This window comes from Lissotriton helveticus, chromosome 10, assembly GCF_964261635.1.
Source record: "Lissotriton helveticus chromosome 10, aLisHel1.1, whole genome shotgun sequence".
In the NCBI taxonomy this organism is placed as follows: Eukaryota; Metazoa; Chordata; class Amphibia; order Caudata; family Salamandridae; genus Lissotriton; species Lissotriton helveticus.
The window spans coordinates 592,430,391-592,455,311 of NC_136071.1; the positions used below are offsets into that span (position 1 = coordinate 592,430,391).

At 44.6% G+C, this 24,921-nt stretch overlaps 1 protein-coding gene across 1 annotated transcript in view; it reads right to left on the bottom strand.

Moving 5' to 3' along the window:
- LOC144785417 (UPF0764 protein C16orf89 homolog) overlaps nt 1-24,921 on the bottom strand; it is a 714,167-nt gene that overhangs the window by 129,185 nt on the left and 560,061 nt on the right. Inside the window, exon 6 of the mRNA XM_078664336.1 lies at nt 23,187-23,291. Coding sequence (XP_078520462.1) covers nt 23,187-23,291 — 105 coding nt within the window. The remainder of the gene's footprint in view (nt 1-23,186; nt 23,292-24,921) is intronic.

Here is a 24,921-nt window from a genome sequence, read left to right on the forward strand (position 1 = left end):
AGTTAAAAATAGTTACCGAACAGATGCCACCTGTAAGACCTAATATCCAATTGATAAAATTAACATCTGGGTCTGCGAGCAGTTCAAAAACCGTCCTACTGATAAACACATATGCACATCCCTTGGCTAGGAAAAAATCGGCCCATATTAAACAACTAATTGCAATTATTACAAACATCAGGAGTACCTTTCCCTTATGGGAATTGATACTCACAGGGGACTTTAATTCCAACTTAATCCATACCCCGGATGAGGACGACCTTCTAGCATCGGACAACAGTTTTTGGAACGGCCCACAACAATACCAGCCAATAAGGTCAAAAGTGGACCCTGCAGGCCAAGGTTTTGTAAATGCTCTAAAGTATCTTGGGCTAAGAGTACTAAATGGCAGAACTCCAGACGACTTCCCACCCAAACATACATTCCATGGGGGAAAGACAAGATCAAGACTGGACTACACAGCCATCTCAGTATCATTGATGCCATTCCTCTCCCACTTCTCGATAGAGTTTACAACCAGGAGCGACCATTCATATCAGCTAATACACTTCAGGTTAAAAATCACTAAACATCAGTCAAATATAACAGTTGAAGGAAATATACATACGGTTGACCTAAAACGCCTAAAATGGTCAAATGACACAATTGAAATACTACAGTCAAAAATAAAAAAGAAGATAATTGCAAGCAAAGCTGAGACCCAGTCTAAAATTCAAGCTTGGGAAAACTTCACGGCGGACTTATCATCATTAATGTTGTCTGGACAAAAGCAGACATACAATTATGGCCAAAAAGACCCGGGAAAAACAACAACGGCAGGGCTGCGAGCATTGAAATGCAAACTCAAAAAATCACTAAGGAGGCTAAAAAGAACAGAACCGGACACAGCGGCCTGGGACAACGTAAGGCAGCTAAGGAAACACTATAAAAAAGAGCTCTGGGAAGACAAAAGAAAGAGCAACGAAAAATTCTGGGCTGAACTTCTTTGTAGCTCTAAGAAACCCAACTCAAAACAGTTTTGGGCAACCATAAACAAACTGCATAGACCAACAAACGCATTATCGTCAAATATACAAGAAGCTAAGTGGGCAGAATTTTTAACAAGGAGGTTTATAGAAACAACCACCCAAGAAACATCTGTAGGATACACCCATGCTCAAGCAGAGGGAAAAGGCAAGCCCAAAAGGGTCACCGAAACAACCAGCTCAGAAAATGCCCTAATTATCGTAGAAAACACCAAAGAAACACCAGCAGGAAAAACCCACGCTCCAGCTGAGGGAAAAGGCAAGCCCAATGGGATCACCAAAATAACTGGCTCAGAAGAATCCATAACTCTTCATAAGGAAGAGCAAATGGTCATTGGGACAAAGCTAATGGAGGAAAAAGCCTCACCGAAATCAGCGAGAAGCATTTCGTCCCTCTCAAGCGAAGGTGTTATACGCATAATCAAGAAAGGCCGAAGCGACGGTGCACCCGGCCCAAACGGAATGCCTCAAGCAATCTTCAAACACGATACTTCGTTCTGGGGTAATCAGCTCCTTAACCTATATCAAGAAATAGAGCGCCTAAATCAGGGCCGGTGGGTGACATTTCAAAGTGGTGGGGCGCAAAGTGATTCGCATACAGCACCGTAGCGAGCAAGCGCAGCGAGCGATCCCAAACCCCAAAAGGGGGGTTAGCGGGGGTTACCCCCCCAGAAAATTTTGAAAAAAAAGAAGAAAAATCATGCATTTTCAAGCAAATTTGAGAAAGCAGGAAGGTTAATAAAGCAATTGTGAAAGTGCAGTTATTACATTAATAGATGGCATAACATAGGTCGCTGCTTATTCAGTATAACCACAGAATGACCATGCAAGGTTCTACAGCATATTCTAAAGCAGAACAAAACAAGTGGAACTACCCCTCCCTTAAACCATACAAAAGAGGATGAATGAACTAGTCAAATAACAAAAAACAGGGGAGGAATAGGAAACATACATGGGCAAAAAAGCGAAATGACAGAGCAAAATTTACATAAACTTATAAACTTATTTATATAAACTTTTTGAGTGAGAAACAGAATTCATTGACAGTGATATTTTAAGAGAAAGATGGTAACAACAATATTGATTTTGAATATTTGATATAGCGCTGACACAGCTTGAAGTAGCAGCCGAGGGCTTTGCAAAGATAATTTTTATTTTGGGAGAAACATACATAGCAGGAAATTCCATGCATAGAACAGGTTATGTTTGGGGTTTCGCTGACACCAGATTAAAGAGATCCAGATTTTGTGATGGGGAATAGGTGGGCCCTTATAATTAGGAGTACACCCGGTTCAATTCTTTTCCCATTTTTACATTGGCAAATTGCAGCTATTTATAATTTAAGTTACAGGAAGAAAAGTGTAGTTCCTCAGAATCACTCAACCATTCGTCCAACTTCGAATTGAGAATCCAGGAAGATGCTGACAGCACCCTTGTAGATTTTTTTATATATTAGAGGTAGATTTGACCAATATGTGCTAAAATGCAGCATTTTCCATATTAAAAAGAATGTTTAAGGGTGAATCGTTTTATAAGAAAAAAACAAGAAAATATAACACTACTTCACATTACCTGGGAAGTGACTGAAGTATCATTTTATTCTTTGCACGATTTGAAGAAAATCACAAATTTTCTAAAGTTGCTTGCCACCTACAGGAATCTACTTACGAGCTAGTAATTTGTCCCACGAACATCGGATGATGTTGTCTCCGCATAGATAGTTAACATTCATATGTAAATAATTCATACTGATATTGCTGCATAGGATGGACACGCCCATGTTTCTTTTTTTAAGTTGTGAAATGAAAAATGCACTCTGTTTTCACAATATTTGTACTTCTACAAATAAGTTTGTTCCTTGCATAATTGTGTTTCATATCAAAATCAAATCTTTAATTTTTAGCTACTAAAAGCCATTGTAAATAGCATACCTCGATAAAAAAGGGAAGGACAAGCAGGGATTCAAAGTGCATATTACAGCCCCACTGTAATAGAAATCTATAAAAAATGTATACTATAAACATTAAAACCAATAAAAGCTCTCAGGATGGTCGGCAAGGAACTTGTTATACTGGTTCTAACGATAGCCTAGTCTGTCTATGCTCCTGAAGGGGTGCTGTTGTCTTAAATTAAGAGAGCTGCTGTTTTTAAATTTTCACACATTTGGCTTATCTCCCCAATGCCACTGAGTACTGGCTAGTAAAGCAAATAATGGATGCCTGTGCGCATTACGTGCACCCTCGGTCAAAAAGACTGGTTTGAGCAAAAGTCTCCTTTGGTATTTCATATCTTTTCAGCTAATTCTTTTCATATCTCTTTTAGAAACGTGTGCATCTTATCACTAACTAGTTCATGTTTGACTCGGGCTGTGGAGAAGTGTGGCTCAGGGGTTAGAGGCAGCAGACCCGGAAGCTGAGATCGGTCCTGGACCAGGGTTCAATTCCCCGCCTCGGCGGGTCTTGGGCTAAAAATTCCACGGACTCGATAATTCTCGCCCCGGTGCCTCCTCGACTCACGGGTTCACACTCTGCGACTCTGGGCAATAGCTTGCTTAATCTCCACAACGGCCCCTCGCGGCGGGATGCCTGACTTTCACCTTGTGGATACCCTGCTATCTCACAGGGGAATACCAGGAAGGGTTCCCTAAGCAAGCGCCCGGAAACCCACTGCGGGTAGCTGTGCGCTATATAAGCTCAACTACGTTTACACATTTACATTACATAAGTTTGTTATTAAACGTTCTGGTTTTATTGAGAACAAAATATTTTATGATTTTATACACTTTTAATTTGTCTTCCACACAACATCAAGTAGGTGCTTACCATTCCAAATTAAAGTGATGCACAGGTGATGTCTAACATCAAAAACAGGTTTGACAAATACAACCACTTTCCACAGGTAACCAGATGTTCCATACCTGATCTTTCTTCATCTTTCTCAACCATCTTACCTACCTCATTTACAGGACAAGTTTGATGTATACATTTGGAAAAGGGAAAAACGACCTAATTTCCAAGATCCACCTTTCAACGTTTCACAAAACTGTACACATTAAAACCATGAATCTGCCTGGCCATTGGTTATAAAAGAGCCATGACGGCATGTGCTGAGTGCATCCCAAGAGAAGACACCAAAGAGTCATGACAATACCAGTGTCCTTATAAAAGATGCTAGACATGTATCTCGCACATCTGACTGTACACATGAAGGAAGTGCAGAACCTTCTGAGCTGACCTACCTTGGGAGGATACTGAGCCATGGCTCCCCAGTGCCTTTAAGCAAAAGACACACAATTGACGGACAGAATGCAGGACAAATCAAATCAAAACATTCACCCCCAGTCAAGAGATCTGTGTTAAATCCATCATTTTTTTGCCCACCATGTCACCCCAGTTTAGACCTGGCCATATGCAAATTAGTCTTGACCCTGTGCCTCATGGGAACAGCGCCTTTATCATTGACAATACAATGTGTGGCAACTAACTCTTACTTCTCTAATTCATGGTCAGTCCACATCTTTGCCTTCTCTGGAGCTGCCAGTAAACAACAGTCTCAAAGGGATGACTTTCTATTGCCACTGTGTGCTCCACAGACAGATGACTCCGTTTGCCCAGAGTGTGCGCAGCTGAAGCCAGTTTTTGTTCAACAAAGAGAGGCTCAGAAGAAAAATATTTTAAAAAACGAAGCACCCGAAAACAGAGAACATTGAGTCCTTGAAACATAAGGGCTCATACTTTCCCTCAGCATAAAAGAGGGGCCGCTGTGAAAACCCTAGCCACTGAGCTCAAAAGCAAGTCATTATTGTGCTTCTCATCAAACGAAAATACAATAAACATGCATTTTCTGCCACAAACAGGTTTCAAAAACCAAACATGTTTAAAAGTAAGTCATTGCCAAATAAAATAATGCATGTTTGTTTTTAAGCACTGCACAATAAACTCCTCAGTTGGTATCAGACCCTGACGATCAATCCATGGCATCGCGAATGAACGCCACGCCGTACAAGCAAAGTTATTAACATACATTTTCACGAAAACGTCATCATGCACAGTTATGTCCGTAGTCACTATATTCAAAAAGAGTGGTTAAGCTGAGCAGATCTCGCTTGTTACCACACATCTAGCTCCAGAATCACACACACACACACGTGAGAGAGGTGCAGCGCCACTCACCTTTGGGAAGTTTTTCTGCCGAGCACAGCACGGCCAGGGAAAGGATTTGGAGGACTGGAATGCAAAGTCTCTCATGGTAAACCCCACGAAAAGAGTGTCTTAGAACCAGGGGGCCACACTCCGTCTCTGTTTCATTTTGAAAGCATGGCTTGGCATGGCAACCCGTTTCTCGCAGCTCCCGACCTCGGCTGCTGCAGGCCCTGCAGGGGGCTAAGTATATTCAGGAATTCTCCGCCTTGGCCGCAGTGACAGACAAGAGCAGCTGTCCGCATGCACTAATGTCAATATGAAAACACAGGGCTTATAGAAGAATGGAAAGAAAATCCCAGCAGGATATTTTGTGGAGGAGAAGAGGAGGACGGCTTGGGGCACAGGGTGGCTTACACGAGACGCCGACCCCGGCCGCGCCAGTGCTCTTCCTTGACAGGATGTCCCACCCCCACCACGCGCGGCATCCAATGATGGATGCTGCGCGGTGGACCAGCCAATCCTGGCGCTGCATGCAGTGCCAGGATTGGCTAGGGGGGCACATTTGCTGCTCACCCCGTCGCCCTTTGTAAACCCAGGCTGTGGCAGGCGAATAAGTACCCCTGGGTCCCGCTGGGGAATTTACAGTGCGCATGCTTGAGATAGTTGCCAACTATCCCAAGCATGCGCACTGTAAGTTCCCCAGCGGGACTGCGCACTACGGTCTTCTGCAGCCTGTCACTCAAGCTGCAGCAGGCCACCCCCCCTGGCCCCTGCGCAATTCCCGGCGGCTGAATCTGATTATTGAATGGTGTTGCAATGTAATTTTATTTACATAGAATTGCGGCCGGCGGCCGTGATGCGGGTCCATGTGGCTGGTGGGGTTACGCCCCTACGCTCCAATGGACGCACCGCGGCTGGCCTAAATAACATACCGATAAACGGGCAAGGTTCGATTCTGACTCCTATATTGAAAAGAGGAGATAGATCAAACCCAGCACACTATAGGTTGATAGCTTTGCTGGACGTAGAGGCCAAATACTACGCCACTCTGGTGCTAGAAGAGCTTAAGGCTTGGTCTGATAATCTCAATCTTATCCCGGCCAACCAGACAGGCTTCAGGCAGGGCTTAGGGACGACAACAAATATTTTAGGACTATCACTGATTGCAAACAAGTGTAAGCAGAGAAAACTACATCTCGACATCTGCTTTATAGACCTAAAAGCAGCTTTTGATAGTGTTGATCATCATCTCCTGTGGAAAAAGCTGTGATCATGGGCCATTCCTGAAAGGCTATTAAAAGGTATCCTGCTATTTTATTCGAACACGTGGTTAAGAATCAAGGTAGGTGATGGGTCAAGATTATCAAGGAAGCTGACAACGACCAGAGGCCTCAAACAAGGGTGCGTTCTGGTCCCTCACCTTTTTAATTTGTTTCTGTCTGACCCTCTCAAAGGCTGGACCGCATAAATTCCCCACCGAAACTGGGTAAATTGAGACTTTCTCATCCCTCTTACGCACATGGGGGTCGATTAGGATCGCGGACGGACTTGAGTCCGTCCGCGACCCCTGAGGAGGAGGGAACGTCCGCATGGGCTGCGGCGTTCCCTCCGATCAAATTAGGATGTGACCGCCAGTGTGGCGGTCACATCCTCCATCTCTAACATTGCGGCGGGTGCAGCTTCAAGCTGCATCCGCCGCAATGTAAAAAATCCATGCACAGCATTTGCGTGCACAAAGCGGCAGGCACCGCGCGGTGCCTGCTGCATTGTGCACGCAAATGCAGGGGGGTACCATAGGTACCCCCCATGTGCACCCCCCACCCCACCTTCACCCAGGGGGCCCGCAACGGGCCCCCGAAGTGAAGGTCCGTATGCTTTTCCACGGCGGTAAAGTCGCCGCGGAAAAGCATATATTTTCAGACATCCTAATATGCCTGGCGGTGTCTGATAGACACCGCCAGACATGTTAGTGCTTTTCCGCCGCGGTCGCCTTCCGACCGCGGCGGAAAAGCGGCGGACAGATTATCAGACCCACCAGCCATCCTAATTTGGCGGTGGGTCTTTGGAGTCTCCGCCGCGGTTTTTCCGCATCCTCCAGGCCGGCGGACACTTCCGCCGGCCCGGAGGATGCGGAAAAACCGCCATCCTAATCGACCCCTAAATGTGGTGTTAATGAGCCAAACTAAGATCGGCCTCCAAAGAAGTCTGAATGAAATGTCAGCTTATATCTCAGAAAACAATCTTGAAATAAACATATCCAAGACTAAAACTATGGTGTTTGGGAGCCAACAGAGAAGTAAACAAACAATTTGGCTTAATGGCAAACAACTAGAGGAGGAAAAAAAATACAAGTACCTAGGACTCTATATCGATAACTCAAGAAGCCTCATGGAGCAAAAAAGGTACATGACACAGAGAACTAGTGCCCTCATATTTGCCTTTAGCTTACTGGCTAAAAAGCTGAAGGGTCCTTCTTATAAACCCCTGCTCGCAGTAATGAAGGCAAAAATTCTGCCAACACTTACATATGCCAGCGCAGCCTTTCATGGCGAAGATGGAGACGTCCTAAATCATCTAATAGTCTCCATCTACAAAAAAGTATTTCAGACACAAAGGTCGGCCTCCCCAGCCCAGGTTTGCCTTGAATTCGGCCTAATAAATGAAGATATAGGCAGAATGAATGCGACAGTGAAAACCTGGTATCGCTTGAAACAAAATGTAGCTACATCAGAATTTAATGAAGCCCTTTGGTTGGAAGTAAACAAGGACAAAACCTCTCTTTTTAATCAATACCTATGCTAATCCCTCTCAACCACATGTACAAAAGAATTATGGGATAAAAACCTCTCGTATCAATCCTTCAAACAAGCTATAAACAAAGTCTTGAAAATTCATTCATCACAATTGGACAAAAACATCTTTAGATCAAGGTCGCGCACCTGGATGGTGATAAACAACTATAAGTCCCTTGCACCTTGAGTGAAACTTTCTCAATTAATGTAAAAAAGCAACTTATGGCATTACGCTTTGGGACACTACCGTCTTTGGTGGACCAGCCTGTTTGGGTGCACTCCGGGCCTAAATCATGTCGGTTGTGCAACTTCCACAAAGAAGATTTTATCCATGTAATCTGCACATGCAAGGAACTGTATAATGAACGAGTTATCTTCCTAAAAACAAGCTTTAATGAAAGAGGCATTAAGTCTTGTAGAGCTGCAATAATGGTGTGCCTAAACCCTTCAGACCCTCCATTGAATGGCAGATTGATTAAATTCCTCAAAGCATTTAAAAAAATGACTTTTGTTGAAAGGGTCGGAAAGTTGGTAAAGGAGGAAAAAAGGTCAAACGTATTGCACTGAATTTTAATAATGAATTTTATAAGTATTAAGAAGAGATGAAATGAATGTACTGTTCAATTTTTTTTTATTTGGTTGTATAACATTGACTTTTCTAATTTCTGGTTTTAAATTGTTATGGTTTTAATTAACTAAACAATAAACATTTACTTACTTAATTTAAAAAGGAACAAAATGAGGGGGTATATTTTGCCATAGAAAGTATGATTACTGCTGCAGAAAGAAAAATTAGGGCACATTTTGAGTGACTTCTCAAATCCTCTTCTATTTCATTAAATTATTCTGACATGCAGTCTCCCAAGATGGCCACCAGAGAAAAAAGAGCCCAAATGTAGCCCAAATATCACCCAGATGTAGCCCAAGTATAGCCCAATGACAGAATGTCCCAGAGCGTTCTAAAGAACAACTAGAGCGCTAACAGTCTTACTTATGACAAAAGTATGGCACACCAGAAGCCATCTTGATTGGAATGAAGTGGTAAGTCTGAAAACATTTAATTTAAAAATGAACAAAATGAGGGGGTTCATTTTGCCATAGAAAGTATGATTAGTGCTTCAGAAAGAAAAATTAGGGCACATTTTGAGTGACTTCTCAAATCCTCTTCTATTTCATTAACAAATTCTGACATGCAGACTGAAACATGCACTTTCAATACCAGCAGCAGACTTCCCTGGTGAGCAGTAGCTTTACTACAGTGATCTAATAAGCAACTAGCGTGCTAACATTCTGAATTGATGGCAAATGTGTGTCACATCTGAATGCCTTCTTGATGGAATCAAAGTAGAAAACTGAAAGTATTTCCTACTGAGGAGACTGTAGTAAATGAGGAAATTAGGAAACTTCATAACGATTAAGTCTCCCAAGATGGCCACCAGAGACAAAAGAGCCCAAATGTAGCACAAATATCCCCCCGATATAGCCCAAGTATAGCCCAGTGACAGAATGTCCCAGAGTGCTATAAAGAACAACTAGAGTGCTAACAGTCTTACTTATGACAAAAGTATGGCACACCTGAAGTCATCTTGATTGGAACAAAGTGGTAACACTTAAAACATTTAATTTGCAAAGGAACAAAATGAGTGGGTTCATTTTGCCATAGAAATTATGATTAGTCCTGAAGAAAGAAAAGTTAGGGCACATTTTGACTTCTCAAATCCTCTTCTATTTCATTAAAAAAATTCTGACATGCAGACTGAAACGTGCGCTTTGAATACCAGCAGAAGACTTCCCTGGTGAGCAGTCGCTTTACTACAGTGATCTAATGAGCAACTAGAGTGCTAACATTCAGATTTTATGGCAAATGTGTGACACATCTGAATGCCTTCTTGATGGAACCAAAGTAAACAAGCATTGAAAATGCAATAGATCTCGCCCTCGTTTAAGTTAAAGCCATTCTGTTTGTAATGAGGTGGCTTTTTAGGTTGCTTTTATTAGTGTTTTTTCAAACTTTCATGTAAATAACATGCATATGTATGCATATAGGTATATGTATGCATGCATTTATATTCGTATTTATATAGATATGCAGATTATATATGTTTATATATGTATGTATATATATATATATATATATACACACATACATATATATAAATGCATATGCATATATATGCATATATATGTGTGCGTGTAGAGAGAGGTAGAGAGGTACAGGTGTAGAGGTAGAGGTGTAGAGGTAGAGAGGTAGAGGTAGAGAGGTAGAGGTAGAGAGGTAGAGACTAGTAGAGAGAGAAGCAGAGAGAAGTAGAGACAGGTAGAGAGTAGAGAGTGAGTAATAGAGAGTAGAGAGTGAGTATTAGAGAGCAGTAGAGAGCAGTAGAGAGAGTAGCAGAGAGTGAGTAGTAGAGAGTAGTAGAGTGAGTAGTAGAGAGTAGTAGAGAGTGACTAGTAGAGAGTGAGTAGTAGAGAGTAGTAGAGAGTAAGTAGTAGAGTGAGTAGTAGAGAGCAGTAGAGAGTGAGTAGTAGAGAGTAGTAAAGAGTGAGTAGTAGAGAGTAGTAGAGAGTGAGTAGAAGAGAGTGAGTAGTAGAGAGTGAGTAGTAGAGAGTGAGTAGCAGAGAGAGAGAATAGTAAAGAGTAGTAGAGAGTGAGTAGTAGAGTGAGTCGTAGAGAGTAGTAGAGAGAGAGTAGTAGAGAGTGAGTAGTAGAGAGTAGTAGAGAGTGAGAAATAGAGAGTGAGTAGTAGAGTGAGTAGTAGAGTAGTAGAGAGTGAGTAGTAGAGAGAGAGTAGTAGAGAGTGAGTAGTAGAGAGTAGTAGAGAGTGAGAAGTAGAGAGTGAGTAGTAGAGATTAGTAGAGAGTGAGTAGTAAAGAGTGAGTAGTAGAGAGAGAGCAGTACAGAGTGAGTAGTAGAGAGTAGTAGAGAGTGAGTAGTAGGTGAGTAGTAGAGAGTAGTAGATAGTGAGTAGTAGGGAGTGAGTAGTAGAGAGAGAGTAGTAGAGAGTAGTAGAGTAGTAGAGAATAAGTAGTAGAGAGTGAGTATTAGAGAGTAGTGGAGTAGTAGAGAGTGAGTAGTAGAGAGTAGTGGAGAATATTCCAAAGTTTGGCACAGCACTACTTGCACAACAAGTCCAATCTAATCCTATCACTTAGAGTCCTTATTGAAGCGCTGAATCTTGGTGTATATTCAAATGCTTTTATTGTCCTTAAGTTTATGTACCACAGCCAGCCGACGCGTTTTGTTCTGTACAACAGAACTTCTTCAGGGCGTTCTTATTTCCTTCAAGTTATGTCGGTATCCTGTGTCAAATAACTAGATATTTCTTCCAAATGTTAGACGAGTCATAAGTACATTCTTATTCAAAGTGACTAGGTATCAATTTTACCCACACAATTCGGGCAGACTTGAGTAATTTATAGCATCGCGATACAAAAGGGGGATGATGGACGGAGCGTTTGAGCAAATCAAACACTCACCCCCAGTCAACTGATCTGGGTTTAATCCATCACCATTCTTTAGCCAACTCAGCGACCCCATTTCAGATATGGCCATATGCAAATCAGTCTGACCCTGTGCCTCATGGGAACAGTCCAGCCCGAACTGCCAAGCCATGTCTTCCATGGACCGGAAACAAGCATCCTGGGACCGGTTTCGGATTCATAATCCTCATCAGCCAGGCTATCTTGAATCCAGTGGCCAAGTGAGCAAGGGACTCACGTCTGAGCATACCCTGCCACACTTAGGGCGAACAAAGCGATACAAACGGGGATGATGGACTGAGCATTTGAGCAAATCAATCACTCACCCCCAGTCAACTGATCTGGGTTTAATCCATCACCATTCTTTAGCCCACTCAGCCACCCCATTTCAGACATGGTCATATGCAAATCAGTCTGACCCTGTGCCTCATGGGAACAGTCCAGCCCGAACTGCCAAGCCATGTCTTCCATGGACCCTGCCACACTTGGCATTTCAGGCTGGACTGTTCCCATGAGGCACAGGGTCAGACTGATTTGCATATAGCCATGTCTGAACTGGGGTGGCCGAGTGAGCTAAAGAATGGTGATGGATTAAACCCAGATCAGTTGACTGGGGGTGAGTGTTTGATTTGCTCAAACGCTCCGTCCATCATCCCCTTTTGTATCGCTTTGTTCGCCCTAAGTGTGGCAGGGTATGCTCAGACGTGAGTCCCTTGCTCACTTGGCCACTGGATTCAAGATAGTCTAGCTGATGAGGATTATGAATCGGAAACCGGTCCCAGGATGCTTGTTTCCGGTCCAGGGAAGACATGGCTTGGCAGTTCGGGCTGGACTGTTCCCATGAGGCACAGGGTCAGACTGATTTGCATATAGCCATGTCTGACCTGGGGTGGCCGAGTGAGCTAAAGAATGGTGATGGATTAAACCCAGATCAGTTGACTGGGGGTGAGTGTTTGATTTGCTCAAACGCTCCGTCCATCATCCCCTTTTGTATCACCTAATTTATAGCATCCTCAAAGTCAGTCTTTCAAAAATTCCAAAGTATAGGACATGATAATCCAAATCCAAATGTTTCTCAAGAAAAGTCATTTTCAATCATTTGGAATATCGGCGTTTGGGCAGATATGACCCACGGACACGGTGTATGACTTTTCTTGAGAAACATTTGGATTTGGATTATCATGTCCTATACTTTGGAATTTTTGAAAGACTGACTTTGAAGATGCTATAAATTACTCAAGTCCATGAATGCTGCTGGGAATGCCGCCAGCAACACCCATTGCACGCCTCTTTAACGCAGGACACTGCGTTAAAGGGACTGATATTTATCAGGCAGGATTACGCCACAAAAAGTGGCTTAGTCCTGCCTGATAAATATCACTCAGTCTTCTGCGCCACCGGAACCTCACAAAACGTGACGTTCCGGAGGCGCAAGGGGCTCGTAAATACGGCCCCATAGGTTTCACACTCGTTATAGTTAGGAATTAGCATTTAAAAAACCTTTGAAATTCACTGAAAAAAACATAGGTTTCACACCAGTTATAGTTAGCTGGACATTTTACTCATACAAAACCATTGAAATTCCTCCGTCAAAGTTAGTTGTACTCACTATAACTCGCGCGCCCGCAATCCACTGCTGATGATGTCACATATTACATCATTCATGACATGGTCAGTGACATCACTGATGACATCACTGATGACATCTCAAATGACATCGCTGATGACATCACTGATGATATCATCCAGTGAATGTGGTTTGCTTTGATATTTAAATATGTATTATAAATATACTACTTTGCATTGAAGAATGAGTGGATATATAAATATAAATGTGTGAATGATGGATTTAGTAACAGTGTCATTGATTGTTTCCTTGACTAATTTGTAGAGTCTCACTATATATAATATGTAGTTATTTTACTGTGTTAAAGTCTTTATTGCTTTGACTTAATTGGTATATTAAAGACTATATTTGTTATTGGTTTCTTAACTGAGTATTTGTATGGGTAAATGCATGTCTATGTGGTTTGGTGGGGGGTATGTCATTGCCTAAAAATGTGTGAATAGTTCATTCAGTAGGTAAATGAGGTTAAGACTACATGTTATAACACTTGTTTCAGTGAGTGTATATGTTTATGGGTGTGGTGGTAATTAAATATGTCTCTCAATAGTATATCTCCATTAAATTTGCATAAAAAAGCAGTGTAAGTTACAGTTATATCTAATTAAGTGAGCCTAAGACTTAGTGATTGTATGAGTCACTGTATGGAGAACTGAATATTTCTAATAGTCATTTTATGACACACTAAGTGTATTTATGAATAGATGAAGTGGTGTTTGCAGAAGTGTGTAGGTGAGTAAATTTAAGTCTGATCCATTGTTTGCATAAGTCAATAAGATGTCTTTATAAGTGAATACAATGTGTGCTGGTGTGTAATGTTGAAATAGGCGAATAAGTATATTTGTTAGTGTTCTGTTAATTATTCACTGCATATAACACTGAATCCATAGGTAACTGATTAGATGTGCGTATAGATCTATGATTCACTGAGTGGATGTTTAGAAAATACTATTGATGTGTCAATGGTTTGAAATAGGGCACTTTCTATTTTACAGTGAGTGAAAAATATTATACTAGTGTGTGATGAGGTGTATTTCATTGTCACATGGATGATGTCATCAGTGATGTCATTTGAGATGTCATCAGTGATGTCACTGACCATGTCATGAATGATGTAATATGTGACATTATCAGCAGTGGATTGCGGGTGCGCGAGTTTTAGTGAGTACAACTAACTATAACGGTGGAATTTCAATGGTTTTGTATGAGTAACATGTCCAGCTAACTATAACTGGTGTGAAACCTATGGTTTTTTCAGTGAATATATATATATATATATATATATATGTATATATATATATATATATATATATATATATATATATATATACAGACTGTGTAAAAAAATGTGTGTGCTCTTACAAAATCACTGGAGTTAGCAGTTATATGAAAGTATATAGAATCTACTCGGTGCTTTATAAGCAAGGCACAGTATTATTATTAGCTGTGTTCCCTCCCTGATATGATGCTCAATAGTTATAACCTATGGTGAAAAAAAGAATATTTTAACACGTGTTGAGGTCAAGATCACGTATTCTCCCATTTGTATATTCTCCATATGTAATTCCCATGTGAACATGGGGTTTAATTTGTTCTTCAATACTCTCTTGTCAATATACTTTTCCACAATATCATATAGCCCCAGTGGGGTGCAAATATTCCATCAAGCACAGGGATGAACCCTATTTTATAACACCATTAAATTAATAAACTTCATATTACCATATGATATTAAATAACTACACAGTTATCCAGCCACAGTGGGCAGTAACTGTTACTCATGTTTAGAGGGGCCCAAAGTCTTGATGTGACAGCACTGAATTCTATTCTAAATCTAATCTCTTTCAAACCTGCATGTAGTAATCTCCATGCTAGATCTCCTAATTCCACTGTCTGTGTCTGCACCCCCTGTGTGAGTGTTAACATAGTGAGATCAATCAAACAGTTACACATCTAATATATCCTAGAATAAATCGATCAGAGACCAACTCATTATCCCGAACTTCAAAATCATCATAGTTATATGCTTTACATTTTCTCAAATGTGAGTTACCACCCTTGATTTTCCATCAGTTGGTCTTATTCTCCTCTGCTATGTCACTACTGATTAACATGTCTTTCAGGAATTTAGGTTTTCTGTATGTTATTGAAGCATTCTTGTTAACTTCTTTGCAGTGATACTATTGTCTTCATTATGTCCCAATGTGTATTTAAAAGTTTTCTTATTTACCACGCCTCATTGTTATATGTTGTTATGAATCTGATGTTTTTTTCAGATTCTTTCATCACTTTATGAACAAAAAGAAGCATGGTCTGTCTTTTCCTTTTGCTTCACCAGTTGTGTGCTTGATAATTTTCTGTTGGGAACTCCTCTATGGGAATCTTTTTATCGATTGATTGATTGCTTTATTTCGATATGCATATATCATAAAAGCAGTACAAAAGATAAAAACAGCATGTCGAAAAAAAGTATGACTGTACATTCGGTAAAAGAATAAAACACATTAAATCAGCATAAATTAGTTAAAACAAAGATTAAATTGATATGGACAGTCTTCTATGTCTAATCAACCAAGCCCATTTTAAAAACTTGGCAACAGCACAAACAATGGGAGGGGCTGTGTTGGTTAAAAGAATACGGAGGGCAACAGAGTACTGGCGGGTACCCAATTCTCTGCAGATAGGACCAAGCCAACGTGATCTGGGGCGACCATAGTCCGGGCATTCGAAAAGAAAGTGTGGCACCGTCTCTGATTTGTCGGGACAAAGAGCACAGAAGCGTGATGAGGACTGGGGTTTATTCCACCTGGAACAGAAGTCGGCCAAGGGTAGGGTTCCTAACCGGAATTTGATGTACAGGGACCGATCCATGGCGATTGTTATTATGTCCATGTATGGCTCGTAGGTGACGACATCTTTTATCAGCAGAAAAGCTGTGGTAGTTTTACAGTGCTGCTGGCTACTGATGCGCTTCACACAAACCCACTCCCAAAAAAGTTTTTTTAGAATCTCCTTCGGGGGAGCGGAGTGGCTATGCCAGCAAGAGGCCAGGCCTAGGTCCCCTAAAAGATGTTTAATGTCCTTCAGCCATTTAATGCTATGCCAACCGTCGGAGTGCATCACCTCAGCTAGACCATTGGCATAAGATTTTAGCTCGGGAACCCTCCACAGGCGAGCCCAGAGCAAGAGGGGACGAAGACGGGCCTGATCCCTTATAGCTTTGCAGCCAGTATCCATGAGCACTGGGATAGTCGGACTACTCGATGGAATAGCAAGGAGATCTTTAATGAATTTGTTTTCAGCCTTGCTCAGTAAATCCACTTTGCCCAGGCCCCACAGTTCGGCTCCATAGAGTGACGCAGGGACCGCACGTACTTTGTATATGTCTAGTAGAGGGGCAACACAGTGTTTTGTTGAGTTGTTGAACTCCTTGAGAAGGGCCCCCCCCACCCTTTTGTGGGCCATTGTCATTTTATTGATGTGGGCGGTCCAGCTCATCGCGTCGTTAAGTCGAATTCCCAAGTAGTCGAATTCTGCCACTCTTTCAAGGGGTATGGAGTTCAGAATGGGAGGGCGGCCAAGTTTGCGTGGTGGATGCATAACTAGGTACTTGGTTTTTTCCACGTTGATGACAAGTCCCTTGGTGGTGCAAAAATCCTGGAAGCGGTTCAGTAGTGTCTGGAGGCCTTGGGGGGTTTTAGAGATGAGGAGGGTGTCGTCGGCGAACAGCAAAGTTGGAATTTTTACGCCTCCCAGAGTGGGAGCGTCTGCTGGTTCGCCGAGTTGATGATCTACCACTCCATTGATATAGAGGGAGAAAAGGGTGGGGGCCAGGACACAACCCTGCCTAACTCCCCTCTCGACCCTGATCTTATCGGTCTTTTCCCCGTTCAACCCCCATCTAACCTGGGCATAGGTGTTATTGTGCAGTTTGATAAGGAGGTTTAGTATATACGGGGGCATCCCTAGTTCGTGAAGCACCCTCCAAAGTTCCTCCCTAGGAACCAGGTCAAAGGCAGTCTTTAGGTCAATAAAGGCCAAATAAAGACTGCCTTTGCCCAGCTCCACCACCTTCCAGTGTAGTAGCAGGAGCCTAAAGACCTGTTCAATAGTTCCTGTGCCTGAACGGAACCCGGCTTGCATATCGGACAGGATGTGGTTATCGTCCACCCATTGTGAGATCCTCCCCAAAATGGCTTTCCCCGCCAGTTTCTGGCTCGAGTCTATTAGGCTTATGGGCCTGTAATTCCCAGGGATATCCCAACTACCCTTTTTGTAGATGGGGACCACCTCCGCACCTCTCCAGGAATCTGGCACGGGGCCTCCCACAACGATTGCGTTGAGGAGTGCAGAGATTAGTGCCCCCCATTCTTCCGGATATGCTCGTAGGATATCGCCTGGTAGGCCATCCGGACCAGCTGCTTTTAATGGTACCAAGGTTTTAATCTGCTTTGTAACATCCAAAACTGAAAAAAATTCCAAGTCTTGGACTAGGGTGTAGGGCGGGAGATTAAAAGGGTCGTTTAGTGGGCCTTCAGCAGCAGAATAGAGTTTTTGGAAGTGGGAGAACCATGTCTGGGCATTGATGGTACAGGTCCTCAGGGTATCCTCGGGACGGTTCCTATTGCCCACCAAGTCCCAAAAACCTTTGGCGTCTTTCCCACGACTGGCAGCCAGGAGGTCCTGCCAGAAGTTATCCTCCCACTCCATCTTAGCGTTTTTTTGGCAGAGTGCATAGTGTCTCCTGGCCACCCTAGTCTTGGACGGTAGTTTGGAATTGACTGCTTCAATGAGAAGTGACTTCGCCTCCCTACACTTCTGGTTGTACCAGCCCTGTCTAGCTCGTGAGCTTGGTTTCCTTCTGTTCGTATTAGCTGGAACCACAAAGAGGTCGCTAATAGCCTGGGTTATGGTACAAAACCTTGGGGCCACCTCCAGCAACCCATCCTCTTGGGGGTCGAGATTGACTAGAGCTGAGGCAAGAAGCTGCCTGATAGCAGAAGTTTTCTCCACTGAGAGTGCCAACTTCGCCCACTTTAGCCGCCGTCCACAGTTGGCGACTACTGACAGGTCCGGGACGGGGTTACGAGAAGTTCTGCTCACAGTGCTAGTTAGCCACCTGTGAGACAAGGTGAGAGAGAGGAGGTTGTGATCACTCTCGACAGAAGGTATAATCACCATGTCCTCCACCATGCTCCACAGGTGTATGTCAAGGAGAAAGTAGTCAATCCGTGACGTATGCCCTGGCCTATTGTAGGTATGGGCCCCTGCTTTGTCGGACCTAGTCCTGCCGTTGGCAGCCCTCAGACCAAACTCCATAGCTAATGAGTTGATCTGGAGGGCAACTTCTGTCCACTTTTTGATGGGTCTAAGTTCAAGGGACGGGATCCCCCACCTGATATCATGTTCCTCTTGATCAAATAGAATTTCGAGGTCCAGGGGCTCAAAGGTACAATTGAAATCGCCCGCCAACAAGGTACAAGACCTGTGAGGTGACGAGCGAAGCTGGGCTTCTAAACAGGCTATTGCTGGGGATTCTCTACCCCCCCTTGTGCCTCGGGCGTAAATGTTGAAGATATTTAAGATGACTCGGCCCTGGGGATTTTTCAGCAATATGTTAAGGAGATCCGGGCATTTGGTATCCCGCTCCACCACCCTGCAGTTGAGTTCTGAAGCCACCCAAATTAAGAGGCCACCCGAAGGGCGACCCCTACCAGTTGCACTAAGAACTGCCGGCAAAAAGTGGGTGGAATATCCTGCCTTATGCAGGGGCACCCCACTCCATGTTTCCTGGAACAGGCATATGGAATATTGTTCCACTAGCGCGTTCCAGTCCGGCAGCGCTAGCTTCCTCTCGAGGCCCGCCACATTCCAGCTGAAAACCCTAATCGAGGGGTCCGTCACAGCCGTAATGCTACAGTCCTCGACAGGGTGCAGCGTGTCCACAACACCCACACCAGGGAGACTAACCAGAAGGTCAGAGGATGCCCCAATCTCCCCTTGCTCTTTTACAAACTCGGCAGTAGCCTGACTTTGTGATGTAGTCGAGAGGCTACGGGTTTTAAAGAGGGGTGTAGGCTCAGCAGCAGGACTCAAAACCACGAGGGCCTCCCCGGGAGCGTCACAGAGTCAGCAGCCCCAGGAGCCCCAATTCTGTATCACTGGAGCTGGATATAACTGCTGTGAGAAGACTCCCGGGGAAGGATGACCGTGGGCGATATTTTCTACGAAAAATTGACCCCCAGGACTGCTGTTATAGGGGAGTTGTCCAAGATGGATGGTAGGAGTGGTCGTGATAGTCCGTGGGTAAAAGAATGTTAAGTCGACAGCATCGACACCCGTTCCAGCCGTGGATCGCCCTTGAGAACATATCAAATGGGCGACTCTTGCGTCCTGGAAATTAACCACCACGCAATCCCCTTCAAGAGATTTTTTCCCGTGTCCAATCCATCCCACCCTGCGTACGCCAAGAATTATGCCATCCACTCCCGGAGGGAGGGGCCTGTTGATTTTCAGCCAATGGATGACCTTATTCTTAAGCGCCTGGTGATTTTCCTGCTGGGTATTCCTAATAGGGGGGACTTTGGTAAGGACGACAACAAACGGGTGGCACTCAGGGGGAAGGTTAACTGGGGGACACTTTCGTGTAGGTTTCTGCGAAAAAGCCAATGGAGAAGGGTTTTTGGGCGGAAGAGTGGTGGGTTTAGCCTTAAGGGTTGTCGCTGCACCACCAGTTTTGGCGTGTAAAACGGCCCCAGGTTGTGAAGTTGGGCCCGTCCCTCCCTTCTGATGTTTCCTTTGCCCTGGGTTAGGCACAGGGGTTGTTACAACTGAGGGAGGAATGGCATGCACTTGGGCAGCATGGGTGGAGACATTCGGCCTTGTCTGCCTCGGGCCATCCAGGGAAGCAACCGAGGAAGCGTTCCCAGAAACTGGTCGCTTGGGCGGCTGTGTCGACTGTTCTCCTAGAGAATGACTCACTGAAGCCTCTTTCCCAGTGTTCCTGTCTGTCCTATCCTCGCTGGGCTTCGGCTGTAATTTGAACAGGGTTTTCAGGGAAAAGAAATTGTCCCTGGTAACCTGTTCAAAACGGTCAAGCCTGTCCCCCAAACTTTTGACTTGGTCAATAAGTGGTACCAAAAGAGACCTGACCAGTTTCTCGATCGGCTCCAGAAAGAGACCCTCGTTGGCTAGGTCAGGTACTGCTGGGACCAGCAGGGGGGGTAGCACTGTGTCAGCTACGATTGGAGGGGCATTAAAGTTCCCCGGTGGTACAGGTCCTCCGGCACTTGGGAATGTGGGGCCCCTGTGGGGCTGATACCTGGCGTGCTTAATAAGCGCGGGGTGACAGCCCTTTCGAATGATGGTCGCCCTTTTCCCTTTCCTTTTCATAGGCCCCTGGATAGATCGTGTCTTGGGCGGAAGTTGTGGATCGAGTGTGGGAGCGTCAGAGCAGTATTGGGACTGAGTGCCAGGAGATCCGGCTGTGGGGGGGTCGGGGCAGGGCTCTACAACCACGGTACAAGGGCTGACGAGGTGAGGATCAATCAGCAAACTATCTACCCCATCTGTTCCAACCTCTAGTGGTACAATATAAGAATCCCCAGGTAAATCCCCAAGCAAGGGTGCATGGGAAATGGAGATTGGTGGGGACATCACTAATGCCGAAGAAAGACTTTTTGAAGGGGGGAAGTCAAAAGAGAGGCGCCGTTCTGATATGGCGAGCTCATTGTCAATAACAGCCGCCACCCTGGTGAGAAATTTGTCCATAGAACCGAACATGGCACCCCCTGGGGCACTTTCACCGCCACCCCTCAAGGCCTTACCGGAACGGGTTGACATGCTGGATTCCGGGCCCACAATGAAGCGCCACGAACTAGGACCTTTTGCAGTGGATGTAAGAGGGGTGGCCCAGCCCTGCCTCCTCCTGCCCCTGACGGCCACAGACGGCCCGCCCTTTGCCCGGGCTTCTCCCGCGATGCTCCCGCGTGCTCCCGCACAGCGGGGAAGGGGCGTCCCTTTATGGGGGCGTGAAGCAAGGGGTGGGAGGGGCAACAGGTCAGCAGGTGTGCCGGAAAGCAGGGGCTCCTGGTTAGGTGAGTCCCTGCAGCGGCGCTGATGGTGTGAGCGTAGTCCCTGCTCCCTCGAGTCCTTCTTAAAAGCTGTGAGCAAACGTGCTCCCAACAGCCACACAAGCCCCCAACTGCGACGCGGCACCCGCAGAGCGGGTGCGGCTAGTTGTAGACAAAAACAGCGGTGTCAACAGCAACCACAAGGAAACGCCGGTAAGCCCTTGGCGTGTGTGTGTCCCGCTGAGATGAAGAGTTCGAACGCTTTTCACCCTCTGAGCGAGGGGTGGGAGGGGCAACAGGTCAGCAGGTGTGCCGGAAAGCAGGGGCTCCTGGTTAGGTGAGTCCCTGCAGCGGCGCTGATGGTGTGAGCGTAGTCCCTGCTCCCTCGAGTCCTTCTTAAAACCTGTGAGCAAACGTGCTCCCAACAGCCACACAAGCCCCCAACTGCGACGCGGCACCCGCGGAGCGGGTGCGGCTAGTTGTAGACAAAAACAGCGGTGTCAACAGCAACCACAAAGAAACGCCGGTAAGCCCTTGGCGTGTGTGTGTCCCGCTGAGATGAAGAGTTCGAACGCTTGTCACCCTCTGAGCGAGGGGTGGGAGGGGCAACAGGTCAGCAGGTGTGCCGGAAAGCAGGGGCTCCTGGTTAGGTGAGTCCCTGCAGCGGCGCTGATGGTGTGAGCGTAGTCCCTGCTCCCTCGAGTCCTTCTTAAAAGCTGTGAGCAAACGTGCTCCCAACAGCCACACAAGCCCCCAACTGCGACGCGGCACCAGCGGAGCGGGTGCGGCTAGTTGTAGACAAAAACAGCGGTGTCAACAGCAACCACAAGGAAACGCCGGTAAGCCCTTGGCGTGTGTGTGTATCATCCCTGGCTCCTGCTGTTGTTCCTAAGTTTCTAAATGTACAGTAAATCAATATTATAAATCATGAAATCTTTCGAATAAGTGAATATTTATACTGCTCTGATTAACTCACATGACATGAAAAGTATTAAGGCAATATATACATTTTGAAGCATACAAAATGATTGTTGATTACTAATAGTATTTAACACTGTATGTTTGAACATCACTATTTTTATTACCTGTATTATTTTGAAATAAACTAAAATATGCTATTAACACTGCCAATATCAGCTTTTCTTCCACCAGTCAGGAAGTAGGATGTCCATCATTGATCCATGGGAGTTTGAAATGTGCAAATTGATACAATATAGAGTTTTAAGAAATATTCTAAAAGTTCTCTGGGACTGCAGCCCTAGCATTTGTTGGTCCTGATCAGTTGCATAAATGTTGTGTAAATTGAATGTAGTTTTTAAGTGTCTGATTACGAGATTGGCAGTGTGGCGCCGGGTCCACCCTTCTGCAGCACCACCAAACCTGTGCTCGGGCTGCCCTCCAGGTCTGGCGGGCTTTTTCTTTACGTTCCCACAGCAGTGCCTCAGAAAATAGGCCCTGCAATGGGAACGTCAAAAACAGTTACTGTGTGGCATTGACTGTTAAGTCCATGCCACCTAGGAACTGGGGTGCATACACATGTGCCCCCCTGCATGCACCCCTTGTCCATGAGGCACAAGGGGGCCATGTAGAGCCCCTTTTGTATCCTCTACACCATTGTTTTTATTGAGGTGGAACTGCCATTAAAACCCTGGAGGAGAGGAAACTTGTCATATGCTTTGAGGGACCGTGGCGGTCCTGCCAGGCATATTGCTGGCTCAAGATCGCCACAACACCGCCAGGGAATGGAGGTTCCCTAGTGGCTGCAGGGGGCTATGGTGGTCCGACCAATCTTATTGTAATAGAGAGGTTGGAAGACTGCCACTGCCGCGCCCCTGCGATTCTGGCGGTTCGTGGAACGCAAGACTCGTAATCGAGCCTTAAGTGTTCTCCAGTTGTGTAACTGCTAACACTGTGTATTTATGATACCAGTAAATAGTATATTTGTTATGGCTTACTGTGTAGTTTGGTTTGCTGAGGCACATTACATTATTTTGCTAACAGAAACCTACTTCAACCCCTAGATAAAAATATTTCTATATTTTGCCACTTACTAATTTTTCGAAAGCATCCAGTATCCGGATCTTGCCAACTGATAATTTTCTTGAGCCACTTAGGTTTTAGGAAGTCTGAAAACCCGCATAGTCCACAAAACATAACTACAGAGAAAGAAAAAAAAACATATTTGGAGTTTCACACTAAGACTTGTCAGCAACAAACACTTTGCATTTATCCTATTACAAAAAAGGGATAAGCTACCCTAGAACTGCCATACATATTCTGCAACTTGAAGATGAAGATTTGCCTCTGGTACCATGCCAAGTCATTGTCCTGGGGTGACCCAAGGGCAGTTTGGATATCCTTATGACAAGGTAAGTAAAATCCTTATTATTGTTTAGACATATGTCTATAAAACAATGAACACGCATTCACCTATTCACGGTAAAATCCCCTGCTCCAACAACCCCCAATCCTATAAACCTATAAACATTGAAACAACCATAGACCTGTAAAGGTTCATAAAAGCATTTTTGTCTATGCCAGGTCTGCCTTCACAAGCTTTTCTAGACTGTCATAAATCTCCGGACACCCCAATTCTGTGAAATTTTTTGTTTAAATGTGTTTTATTGAATTTTAGGTTTTTTCGCATATCAATTTGCACATCTACAACACGGTACAATGTATATACATTTAAACTGTTTTAGGCAAATTTACAGCATAATTTACCTCAACTGTGAATTCCAGAGTCGTATCCAGTGTGTTAACAGCAGTTGCGATGTCTTGGTGGTTTAAACTTAAACACTTTTCAACATAACATTGATATAACTAGGAAAACAGTACATTTACCCTTCCTCTCAGGCTTGAGTTATTAAACTATTGCATCACATCAGCCATCATGCATCACTAATACGTATTTATCCTAAATATATGTTCCTGTCGATACCTATGTTACTTAATCAGTACATTTTTACCCTGGTTGATTGTCAGGGGTGTGCCATGTCTACAGCTCTGTGTGTGTAACCGATTTGGACATAATTTATGTTTCCATGTGCCTTGCATTCTGCCTATTTTAGTAGATTCCACCCCTCATCTTACTCAGACCCACCTTCCAGCGCTTCAGAGTATCTCTGCCAGGAGGTGTAAAAGTCTGACAAGATCGCATCCCATTCTGCCGCCAGTGGTGGCTTCCACATCCCCACTGCGTCTTCATGACGGTGCGCTATACTTTCTGCCTTGCCCAATATAGAAGTGATTGATACCAGGCCTTCGCTGCTGGGGGCTCAGGGTATTTCCAGCGTCGCTTGAGCAGGAGCTTGGCCACTATGAGTCCCAAGTCTATGTAGTGAGACGTCATGTTGGATTTTTGGGGGCTCTGGTATAGCCCTTGTTGGACTTTGCCCTGCTTCCAGGGTCCTCCTGAAACTTTTTGCTTCCCCCCTAACCTTTTTGCTGTTGTGGAATGAGTGGTTGTTGGACATTGGACTCTTTGGCGCTGGTTAGCAGTACCAAGTGTGTGTGCTTTCTGCCCTAAATAGGCTTATGTTAGGAACCTCCCCTTTTTAGGGGACATCTCCCCCATGGTAGGAAATATATATGCCATGTGTGGTGTGAGAAGAAAATAATAAATGCTGTGCAATGGTGCCGCACCTTTATTTTCACCATTGCAGTAACTTCACTTTTTAAATGGACGCCGTCGCTGTGTGCTTTGTGCCGCCTGCCTGAAGTCGGTTGGCGGTCTAGTGTTCAGAGTGACAGGGTGCCCTACACCTCCCCCACAGTGACTGTTGG